Below are 12,646 nucleotides of genomic sequence, written 5' to 3'. Positions count from 1 at the left end.
TTTAAAAAAGCAAGATACTTAAGATACTTCCCTCTCCCCAGGGAGAGGGAAGGCTCTGGGTCCTATAGAGTCTCCCGCTCCTCTCCCAGTCCTCGTTCCAGTGCTGGCTCCCTGGTAGCAGTATTCAACCAATTTGGTCAAATACTGCCCAAGTGCTCCTGAAGACGGTCCGCTCCATACTGTGGATGCGCATTCGCCCTCTCTCGTGCACTCCCGTGTGCGCAGTATGGAGCCACCTGTCTTTTGGAGGACTCAGGTCCGAAGTCCCCCGCGGTGGAGGATTCAAATGGGACAACCAGCATTCAATGTAGGAAACATGAGGAGAAGGGGAAGACTCTATAGGACCCAGAGCTTTCACTCTCCTTAGCTAAGTATCTGGGATGTTTTTTTAAATCGATTCCCAATGACTTTAAGATTATTTTGAACATATCTGAGTACTTTTTCTTTTTAGAATGTTGACCATTCATGTCTCCTCCAGGTCTTCTCTCAGCCTCCATGATGTCTGGAGCTATTTCCCTCAAGGAGCTTCTGAACTTGGCTATAGGGTCCCCCGAACTTGGGGCAGTAAATTTCAATGCCCTCCACTCCCTGCTGTATGGCTTGCTGGACCACCTGCAGTTGGGGGACGTACGGAGAAAGCTGTCCCCGGAAGAGAGGGAATTCATACAGCCTGGACCTGTCAACATGGTGCCCTCAGATGGAACTCCAGGCCTCTTCCATCAGCTGCAGGACAAGGTGTCCAGGATGGAGGCCAGACTGCAACAGCTCGACTCTCTGCCCAGCCCCAACAACCTCCTGCAAGGCAGCCAATCACAGAACAAGCCCGTAGAAGACATGTGGCAACTTATGCAAATCAGGAAGAAGGTGGAGAGCAATGAAGACGGAGTCACCAAGGTGAGGTGTGCCAACGTTTACGTACAGCCAGTAGATAAGGACATGTTATAAGTTGGGGCGGAGGGGCTGGTTCTGTGCAGTTGGAACCTGGTCGAACTTTAGCTATAGCATAACCCTCACTGATAAGGAATTACAGCCATAAAACACACTCCTGGCAGAAAATGGCTTCTGAGAGCAGGAAAGAGATAAAAGGGTCAATAGTTCATAGATTTTAGCTCTGGCATACTTCAATGAATGTGTCATTAAGCAGTGACAATGAAACTGTAAAAAACATAAAACATAGATATAAATACAACATAAAACCTTGGGATAGCTAAAATAGTAGTTTTTAGGAGTAGGAGGATAGATACAATTGATTATCTCATCAGTTTACTTTCACCTCAGGTGTCCTACACCCATAGCCCCCAACTGTCAAGTCTACCTGCAGGACTTCATCTCAAGTCCCAGGGACGAAGATAACTAGTATATTGCCACGATCACCGCTGTGCGCGCTCCCGTTCGCTCCCGTGTGCCGTTCTCGTTGCCACCCGTTAGTGCACAGATTAGTGAATAGGAACACAGCTCCCAATCACTGATCTAATTGCCTTATATCAATGAATACTGGTATCAGAGATTGCCTTGTTCATTGACAAAAATGAATGTATAGCATAAACGCATTATTTCCTTTAACACATTTATGCAATCAAAAGTAAACAATCGGAATAAAGTGTGAGGGAGATCTAGTGGCCAAAAAGTAAAATGACACCTAAAAACTTCCCAATAATTAAAAATACATATACTATACTGTAGCATTAATCCCTTACCTCCCCTACCATAGTTACCAAAATATAACTTTAATTAAAAAAAAGTTACATTTAAAAAAACCAAAACATAAATAGTTAACTTAGGGGCTAAACTTTTTTAAATATGTATGTCAAGCGTGTATATTACTGTTTTTTGTTTTTGAGGGTTTTTTTTTTTGCAAATAAGGGCTTGTAATTAGTGAAGAACGCAAGACGGAAAAATACACTTTTATTCCCAAATAAAATATTGTCGCCATACATTATGATAGGAACATAATTTAATAATAACCGGGACAAATGGGCAAATAAAATACGTGGGTTTTAATTACTGTAGCATGTATTATTTTAAAACTAAAATGGCTGAAAAGTGAGAAGTAATGATTTTTTTTCTTATTTTTCCCATTAAAATTCATTTAGAATAAAATAATTCTTAGCATAATTAACCACCCAAAGAAACCTCAATTGGTGGTGAAAAAACTGCCCATCAGTGGTCAACTAGTTAATATATTTCTCACTTTCAAATGTTATTATGAAATAAAAGTAATGATAGAAAGGACTTGGGTGGTTTTAATGATAAAACTACATCTTTTGCTTATGAATTTTTGTTGTGATTTGCATGACTAGAAGGGTGGCTGGGCGTGGCTAGAGTTGTGGCAGGGGCGTGTCTGAAGGTGTGGCAGGGGCATGTCTTAAAGTGTCTCTTTCTTTACTCAAAAAGTTGGGGGTTATGCTTTAATTTGACCTTAAAGAGTGCCCCAAAAGAGTATCAATTTTATGATTGGCTAAAACATAGCAATTTGAGTTTTCAGGTCATTTTAGATATTTGTTCAGATGGCTGCAAACCAATAAGGGAAATTTACAGAATGACTGCCGTACATGTCATGGAATTTTTTGTAATGAAAGCAGAATTTTATTCTAAAGACATTGTATGACCAAGGTTAAAAATTAGCATAAAATGAACTGACTAAGGGCCCTTTTCCACTAGCGGCGTTTGCGATGCTGAATCGCAAAATCACAAACCGCTAGTGATTTTTTAAATTGCTACGGTTTGCTAAATAACATAGGAATCGCGGTAGGTTATTTCCACTACCGCGATTCGTTTTTGCCTCAAACGCGATCACCCTGCGGAGCGATATTTGCCGCGATTTTGCTATGCACACTACAGCATAGCAAAATCGTGAACGCAATTGCCGGAACTTTCCTGCATTTTGCGATTCAGCAATCGCTAGCGTTCAGAGTGAATGCTTGCGATTGCTAGTGGAAAAGGGCCCTTAAAGAGACTCTGTAACAAAAAAAACATCCCCTGGGGATACTCACCTCGGGAGGCGGAAGTCTCAGGGTCCCAATGAGGCTTCCTCCTCCCCTGTAGCTGCAGGCAGTCCAGCGCTGGCTCCCCCGGAGTGTCCCGGAATCCTCCCTCGACAAGCCTGACAAGCGCTGATTTATTTACCTTGCCTGGCTCCAGCGGGGGCGCTGTTGCGGCTCTCCGCAGGGAAAAGCCGATCTTTGTCGGGCCGCTCTACTACACAGACACAGGAGACTTGCAGGAGACTTGCTCCTGCGCAGTAGAGCGGCCCGACAGCGATCGGCTATTTCCGCCTATCTCCGAGCGGAGAGCCAATACTGCGCCTGCGCTGGAGCCGGGAAGGTAAATATTTACACCCCCGCTCTTCAGAGGGGCACAGCGAGGCTGCCGTGTGACCGAGGAGGATGGGGGAAGCCTCAATAGGATCCGGAGGCTTCCCCCACCCCAGGTGAGTACCCCCCAGGGAATTTTTTTTTTATCTACAGGTTTTCTTTAAAATGGAACTGAACCGATTATTTTGTATAGTTCTGGTTAAACTCGGCAAGGGTTAGAGACCATTGGGCAGATTTCTGATCACCAGGGTAACCTGCATGGCGGCATAGTCAATAACAAGGGACCCTTGCAGCGCTGGGTCCCCGGTTTGAATCCCAGCCAGGGCACCATCTACTCTGAGTTGGTATTCTCTCCCTGTGTCTGCATGGGTTTCCTCCGGGCACTCCGGTTTCCTTCCACATCCCCAAAACATACAAATATGTTAATTGGCTCCCCCCCTAAATTGGCCCTAGACTATGATAGAAATTAGATTGTAAGCTCCTCTGAGGGACAGTTAAGTGAGACTATACAGTATACTCTGTGTAGATGTCAGCGCTATATAAATACTGTACTAAATAAGTAACCAGCACAAGGAAAACCTGGGAGAAACTAGTACAGATGCAGAACCAATTGCGTGATCTATGACGACTACTAATGAGCGTAGAATCTTCTTTTCCTAACCAGAAATTTTCCTAAAGGGAGCCAGAAGTGAGAGGGATATGGAGACATTTTTATTTCCTTTTAAGCAATGCACATTGCGTGGCTGTCCTGTTGATCCTCTGCCTCTAATACTTTAAGTCATAGTCCCCCAACAAGCATGCAGACCAGATGTTTCTGACAAATCTGACAAGATTAGCTGCATGCTTGTTTCTGGTGTGATTCAGACACTACTGACCAGAAAGATCAGCAGGACTGCCAGGCAACTGGTATTTTAAAAGTAAATAAATATGGCAGCTTGCATAGGTCTCTCACCTCGGGTTCCTTTTAACCACTTGAGGACCGCAGTGTTAACCCCCCCTAAAGACCAGGCACTTTGTCTTAAAATTGGCCACTGCGGCTTTAAGGCTAAGCTGCAGGACCGTATAAGGCTCCCTGCACACTGCAAATCCGTTTTCCGATTCTGATTCCGTTTCCGATTCCCATTTTCAATTCCGATTTTCCCTGAATACATTCAACAGAAAAACGGATCAAAAAACGCAGCATAAAGTAAAGATTAAAAATCGGAATCGGAACGGGAAATGCATGCAGTGTGCAAGAGTCCTAACTCAGCACACAAGTGATTCCTCCCCCCTTTTCTCCCCGCCAACAGAGCTCTCTGTTCGTGGGGTCGGATCGGACCTTGTCACACGGCTGTCCCCAGTACAGCGCTGCTGCAGCGTTGTACAAAGCAATTAGACGGCGGTTTCGACTAAAAGCGGGGCGGAGCTCTGCCCCCGAGCAGGAGATGCGTGCGCAGAGTGCGCGCGATCTCCTGCTAGCCCCATAGAAGACCGTTCACGCCAATGGGTGTGGAGCAGTCCTGGGGCTGCCGCACTGCTCACGCCAATTGGCGTGGAGCAATCGGCAAGTAGTTAAAGAGAACCTGTAACAAAAAAAAAGTTCCCCTAGGGGGTACTCACCTTGGGAGGGGGAAGCCTCAGGTTCCCAATGAGGCTTCCCCCTCCCCTGTGGCTGCAGGCAGTCCAGCGCTGGCTCCCCCGAAGTGTCCCGCAATCCTGTCTTGACAAGTGCTGATAAGCGCTGATTTATTTACCTTCCCTGGCTCCAGCAGGTGGCGCTGTTGCGGCTCTTCCCATGGAGATAGGCGGAACACCGTGGGTCCGAGGAGGAGGGGGAAGCCTCGATAGGACCCTGAGGCTTCCCCCCCTGAGGTGAGTACCCCCCAGGGGAACCTCTTTTTTGTTACAGGTTTTCTTTAAATCTACTGAAAATCTGTGTACAGCGTGTGGAAGGATTCGATCCCTCTCAGGTTTGATCTGAGAAGGATCGATTTGATCTGGGAACCTGGTGGCTATCTATTAGTGTTTGTAGGGGTGTAACTAGAGGGGAGCAGCCCCAGTGATCGCAGGGGGGGCCCAGAGCTGTGGGGGGTGGGGCAACTACTAGCCTTCCCTTCCTCCGATACAGGAGTCATCCTTCAGATCAGGTGTTTTGATGTCCCATCAGGTGTTTTGATGTCCCATGTGACAGCCATCACTTCATTGCTTTAAAGGATACCCGAAGTGACATGTGACATAATAAGATAGACATGTGTATGTACAGTGCCTAGCACACAAATAACTAGGCTGTGTTCCTTTTTTTCTTTCTCTGCCTGAAAGAGTAAAAGATTGGGTATGCAAGTGACAGTTTCTGCCCGGGTCGGGACCGGGTCAGACTTTAGCATAACCCTCACTGATAAGTAATTACAGCCATAGAACACTTTCCTGTCAATAAATGGCTTCTGAGAGCAGGAAAGAGATTAAAAAGAAGGTTAATAATTCATAGATTTCAGCTCCAGCATACTTCAATGAAAGTGTCATTAAGCAGAGACAATGAAACTGTAAAAACTAGATTTAAATATAAAATAAAAGGTCATTTTTAGGAGAAGGAGGATAGATACAATTGTTTTTCCCATCAGTTTATTTTTACCTCGGATGTCCTTTAACTTCTAGCCGACCGCGTCACACTGATGGATGTGGCCACCGCGGCAGCCCAAGGACCGCCTAATGCTGACCGGCGTAAAGTCCTGGGGCTCTGTTTTGCGGAGATCGCGCGCAGGCTACGTGCGCATCGCCTGCTTGGTGGGCGGAGCCGAGCTCCGCCTTCAGAGACTGTTAGATAGCGAAACCGCCGTCTATTTACCCGTACAGCGCTGCGATCTACAGCAGCGCTGTACTGGGGACTGCCGCGTGACACGGCTGTCCCTCTGTGTCCCACAGGAGTGATCCGCTGTGATAAGCTGGCCGGAGAGGGAGGAAGGGAGGGTAAGGGGAAAAAAATACATATATTTATAAAAATAAAACAAAAATACAATAAATATTTATTAAAAAAACACAAAAACAAACCTGGGGGCGATCAGACCCCACCAACAGAGAGCTCTGTTGGTGGGGAGAAAAGGAGGGGGGGGGGGGGGGGAATCACTTGTGTGCGGTGTTGTGCACCCCTGCAGCTTGGCCTTAAAGCTGCAGTGGCCTATTTTACAAAAAAAGGCCTGGTCTTTAGGGGGGTTTAACACTGTGGTCCTCAAGTGGCTAAGGCTGAGTTTACACAGACAGTTTTTGCATGTAGCGATTTTGTATTGTTTACCGTGCAGCTGTCAGCAGTTATGAGATGACTAAAGCACATATTTATCTGGACTGCCCCTATTGTACGTGAAAACCTTCTCTATCCCGCTATGATACGAAACCGCTCTGTGACCTGACGTTTTGTCCTCGGCTGCAGAAATGTGCTGCCACAGGAACATCAGTCCAGTTCTTCTGATTAGTAAAGCTGTGCCTGTTTGTTAACTCCTGCAGCGTTTGCCTAATTTCCCCTGTATAATATCCTGTGCTGCCTTCTGCACGAATGATTAAGCGTTCTGTAGAGGCAGATTTGTTCTGTGAGTAGTAGGGCGATCCCAGTGCAGGAGTGACACAAGAATGAGGTACCGTAGCCTTGTGCAGAGGCGAGCCGTACCAAGCTAGCGGCTGTGGTGGAGATAAGGACATCAGATCAGATCATCGCTGACATCTGATCTCATACTGAGTGGGGCAGTGTGACAAGGTGGTAACATCTATGCACTGCATGCATGGTTTGGAGCTTTGTACACGCTAGATCATACATGTCAAACTCTGGCCCACAGCTGTCAAATTTGTCCCACAAGTCATTTCCCCACTTTGTTTGGCACTCTCTCTTGACCACCAGGGAAGCAATATTGGAGGTAAAGCCCTAGATTAGCAGGTAAGCCATATGGGGGAGGGGAGAAGCACTAGACACCAGGGATCTGTTAAGGGAAAAGAGGGGGGTCACTAAACACCAGGAAACGATATAGGGGGGCACTAGACACCAGGGAATTGTATAGGGGAGAGAGGGGCCACATCGGAGGAGATCAGGAGTCATGCCAGTGACACTCGGGGAGTCCCGCCGGGGGTCTGTCGGTTGTCGGGAAATTGAACACTGTTATCGACTAACGTACAGGCACCCTTAGACTTGGAAATCTGAAAAAGTTACTATCACCCTTCCCCATGTGGTCATTGAAGAGTACAATGTTTCAGGCCCAGGCACAATAATGGTTCTCCATGCATGATCTAGTTTCCTTCTTCTTCTTTAGGCCATGAGTTCCTTCCAGGAGCTTCTCAGCACGTTCAACAGCCTCGAAAAAAACAAAAACCTGATCCAAGAAAGTCTGAACTCTCTCAGCAACTTGGTATCAAAGGTAAGTTCTGGATAACTGAACAAACAGTAAGGTTCTTCTTTGACTTACAATTCATCAAGCACTAGCGCATGCGGTAAAGCTGAAAACTGCTGACTGTGCCACTCAGCAGCCACGTGCACTGGGGGGCACTCCCCCCCCCCCCCCCTTTGTGTGACCCACTACCCGGGCCCTTCCACCGGACTTCCTCCAGCACCGAAAGTGGTATTTTACCAACCCTTTATTTTTTTATCGAACATACTGCATATACTCGAGTATAAGTCTAGAAATTTTGGTCTGATTTACTTCATAAAAGTATAGAGGTCGACTTAGGCCCGGTTCACACTTGCGGTTTTGCAAAAACCGCACCGGATGTCCGGACCGCACCGGAGCCGGATCGGACCTGAACCGTACGGTTCCTGTCCGGATCCGGTCCGGTTGCATACGGTTTCCGTGCGGTATGAACACGGTTGCGGTCCGGATCCGGATTCTTAAAGAGATAACAACCTGTATAAAAACAAAAAAAAATGTTGGGGTCTGGGAGGTCAGCAGAAGGGGGACCTGTGGAATCAGGCCCTCCGCTGTTTAGCACTCACCTCCACCTCCAACATGCTGCCAACATCTCCAGCTCGTGCTGCTCCACTCCAAAATGGTTGCCCATGTGTCCCCGATACAATATCGCCGCAACAATCCTCATAGGAAGTGGGGTAGAACATCCGGATTTTTTGCCAGTGTGTTGTGCGCTCTCCGGTTCTCATTGGTTTCCATTGGCCGGATGGTGCAGTCCGGCTCCGCCCCGGATACGGCTGCCGGAGGAGCCGGACCAAAAAATAGCGCATGTTGGAACGGACACCGGAGTCCGGATCCGGTCCGGCTCCGGTCCGGACGAAACGGACACATGTGAACCCTGGCATAGACTTACATTGCTATGCCGTGCGTCCGTTTCGTCCGGCCAGCATGCGGTGCGGCTCCGGCACGGCTATTCCGGATAGCCACCGCTAATGTGAACCGGGCCTTATACACGAGTCACTGGCAACACTGAGCACACTGAGTAATGTGTGTACTATCAGTGACATTCCTATTTGCAGCAATATACCCAGTGGTAAGTTATACTTTGAGGAAAGGAAATGTCAAGAAAACACAGGTCTGAAAGTCCTGGTCATAAGAATTATCAAGGAAAGGGGCAGGGGGAAACACTGGGCTGCATAAAAAGGATTGAATAATTGCAGCACTTGGGGGCCTGGAGGAGGTGTTGGCTGCACATAAGGGACAGGAGGGGTTAATGGCTGCAATACTGTAGGCAGTGCAGTCATTAACCCCTTCTTGTCCCCAGGTGCAGCCATTAACTCTGCTGGGTGGACTTATACTTGAGTCAATAAAAAATTCCAGCTGAAGAGGGTTGAATATTGGAGTCGACTTATACACGAGGTTGGCTTGTATTCGAGTATATACGGTATCTTTAGTGAATTGAAGCTTTTGTATTTTATTCAAGCAACAAACAAAAATGTACAAACATGAGGCTGTCCATTTCGCCAGAGTCCTGTGCGACAATAGACACAGCGGTCCATAGGGATGGTCCAAAAGGTTGATTTCCGATTCCGACAGATTTCCGCTTTCGCGATGTGTCTCTCCGATTCCCGCAGAATTCCGATTTCCGCAACAGGGTTTTTTTTGTTATTTTTGTCAATAAAGTTAGTTAAACGGAGAAATTAAAAAAAAAATATATTATGTGGAATTCTCGGTAATGTGGTATTTCCGCAGTAGTCCAATTTCCACATTTCAGTTTCCACCATGGAAAACCGATTTCCGATCGGAACCTCTGCAGAATTGGGAATCTCATCCCTGTGGTGAAACAGTCATAAATTAAACGTAAGCTGCAAAAATAGCTAAATAAGGAAGCATAGACTTCAGCGCAATTGTCAGGCAGATCAGCCTCCAATCTGCCGGCCCCCGAGCGCAAAACTAGGAGCGCAAAAAATTGCCTACCAAACACGATGCTACAAAATTATCTGCTGATTCCTCTGCTTTTGGGGGTTTTTTAGTATCGACATGTATCGACATGAATAAAAAAAATGTGAACGCACCATCAAATGTAACAACCACATGGAAAAGCACTGAAAAAAGTAAGTTTATGGCCTCTTCGAGTGACCATCGGATTTTTCCATCATGAGGACCTCATGATTATCCTTGTTCACAAATGTGATTTGACTTTTCCCCAAATGCAAAGGGCATTCTGCCTTTTTCCTGTGTTTTCTTTTTGGTCTAAAGTCAATGAAAGCGCAAGAAAATTGCATACCAAATGCAGCGATATGAAATTTTCTTGCGATTACCTTTCTCATTTTTTTCTTTCTTTCACAAATGAATTGGCAGCACATCAGATAGGATCGGCACCACTCCAAGTAATTTATGGCTCATTTTACTCTGGGAGAAATGTACTTCTCTTTTGTATATGTTTTTTTTAACTTTAAAGTGTAACTGTCGGGTACAAAATCAAAAACCAATTCTTTATTTTTATCTAGTAAACAAGTAATAAGGATGCCAACCAGGCAATCCAAAAGCTAAAATCACTATTACTTTTCTTGTTTATAAATGATCATTCCCCAGTTTACCTGACTCTTATTTGGTACGTTGCTGCGGGAAATAAAGAAGCAAAAAAAAGACAACCCAGCATGCCCTGCAACTTCCTTTATGCGGCAACGTACCAAATAAGAGTCAGGTAAACTGGGGAATGATCATTTATAAACAAGAAAAGTAATAGTGATTTTAACTTTTGGATTGCCTGGTTAGCATCCATATTACTTGTTTACCAGATAAAAATAAAGAATTGATTTTTGATTTTGTATTCGACAGTTACATTTTAAAGAGACTCTGTAACAACGGAAACTTGCGCCTGCGCAGTAGAGCAGACCCGACGGCGATCGGGTATTTCCGCCTACTTCGGCGCCGAGAGGCATCAGAGCGCCTGCGCAGGAGCCAGGAAGGTAAATATTGTGTCACCGCTGCACGGAGGGCTACAGCGAGACCCCCGAGGGACGCAGGACGGCGTGGGAAGCCTCATTAGGATCCTGAGGCTTCCCCCACCCGAGGTGAGTACCCCCCAGGGGCCGTTTTGTCGTTACAGTTCCTCTTTAAGATTTTCGCGACAGTTCCTCTCTAAGTAATGTCACCTGCCCTTACCCTATGGATATGGCCCAGTGCACACCAAAACCGCTAGCAGATCGACAAAATGCTTTAGGTTTTTGAAGCAGATTTCAGAGCGATTCTAGGCATGTTTAGAGACGTTTTCTAAACATGCCGAGTGTTTTCTGGAGCGTTTTTTGTGCAGCAGATTTCATATATTGCTACAGTAAAGCTGTTGCTGAACAGCTACTGTAACAAAAACGCCTGGAAAACCGCTCTGATCTAGCGTTTTTCAGAGCGGTTTGCGCTTTTCCTATACTTTACATTGAGGCAGAAACGCTTATGTGTGCACCATCCCATTGAAATACATTAGCCAAGCGTTTTCACACACGGAAGCGGTTTGTGGAACGCTTCAAAAACCGCTCAGTGTGCACCAGGCCTATGAGTTGATTGGCCTATTTACACTCTCATGCAGTCAACACTGCACATAGTTTATTGGTATTGAGACAAAGTTTGAGGGTGGAGGAACACAAGAAAGTGAATGGCAAAAACAGTAGAAAAGAAATTTCCGCTACACCAATGGCTGGGTAATAAAAAGTTTTCAATTTATTGTTACATCAGTGGGTACAAAAAGTTAAATAAGCTCACGCGTATCGGAGCTCATGGCCCCTTAATCATAGCTTACATTTTGTTACAATGCACTAGTTTAAATAGTCTAGTGCCTTCCCACCACAAAGGGGGGGGGGGGAGGTGTGGCCAAAGGCCTTAAAGTAACACACATATATGTCTCCACATTAAAATGGCAAAAGCCTAAATATGAAATTGCATAAAACCAATAATGTTACATACACAGCAACAAGGGCAAAAATACAATGTCAAGTTATCCAGTTACACTTAGAGACAAACATGGCAAAAATTGTTACAGCATAATTCTAGCCAAGGTACTGTTAAAGATCCAGTGAATGGCGAAAAGATTAGGTACCACCTCTGTTCCCGGGCTCCATAGCAGCTGCTATGGCTGCTATGGCAATTGCTACGCCCCTGATATGCGTGTCTTTGATAATCCCAGCCCGGCTGGTCAACTCTCTTCAGCATGTAAAAGATATAAGCCAGCCCACAATAGCGTAATAGCACCTTGAAATCTATTCAGCATTAAAACTTTAGATTTCAAATTCACACGTTTCCAGTGTATGTCCACAACAGACAGGGGTGAAAAGAGGCACCTGAGATATGATAAAACTGAGTTAAAAACAGTAAAAGGAAAAAAAAAACGAGGGGACACATTAATTGGCCTGAGGAAGTGGACTAGCATCCACGAAATGCATTACCAGTGCATATAATAAAATTGTTATTTACTAACGACTTGTCTTCATTAAAGAGACACTGAAGCGAAAAAAAACTATATGATATTATGAATTGGTTGAGTACTATGAATAATTACTAGAAGATTAGCAGCAAAGAAAATATTCTCATACTTTTATTTTCGGGTATATAGTGTTTTTTCTAACATTGCATCATTCTCTAATATGTGCAGATTACACAACACTCAGCATTCAAAATGAGTCTTTCAGAACAGTCTGTGAAGTAATGACCTCTGCTCTGGCAGAGAAAAAGTAAATAGTTCAATAACAGTTGAGATAATAAAAGTCAGAAAACAGCCCTCTCTATGACTTTGAAAGTCGTAGGGCTTAATGACTTGTTTGCATAGAGATAACAACTGGAGTTTCTTAACTCTTCCAATACTGGAAACAATTAGACTGATGTATCTGATCTTAATGTTTTATTTCTTAGCTGTACTACACATACAAATCATAATATCATCATTTTTTTTTTTGCTTCAGTGTCTCTTTAAGGTAAGCCACC

At 45.2% G+C, this 12,646-nt stretch overlaps 1 protein-coding gene across 4 annotated transcripts in view; it reads left to right on the top strand.

The window, feature by feature from the left end:
* C7H16orf96 (chromosome 7 C16orf96 homolog) overlaps positions 1 to 12,646 on the top strand; it is a 103,693-nt gene that overhangs the window by 17,461 nt on the left and 73,586 nt on the right. For all 4 annotated transcript variants that reach the window (XM_068243586.1, XM_068243587.1, XM_068243588.1 and 1 more), the window contains exons 2-3: positions 479 to 894; positions 7,583 to 7,687. In XM_068243586.1, the coding sequence (XP_068099687.1) occupies positions 479 to 894; positions 7,583 to 7,687 (521 nt within the window). The remainder of the gene's footprint in view (positions 1 to 478; positions 895 to 7,582; positions 7,688 to 12,646) is intronic.

Source organism: Hyperolius riggenbachi, chromosome 7 (assembly GCF_040937935.1).
Source record: "Hyperolius riggenbachi isolate aHypRig1 chromosome 7, aHypRig1.pri, whole genome shotgun sequence".
Lineage (NCBI taxonomy): Eukaryota > Metazoa > Chordata > Amphibia > Anura > Hyperoliidae > Hyperolius > Hyperolius riggenbachi.
Note: the sequence above shows the minus strand (reverse complement) of the source record. Positions and strands in the feature narration are given on the sequence as shown.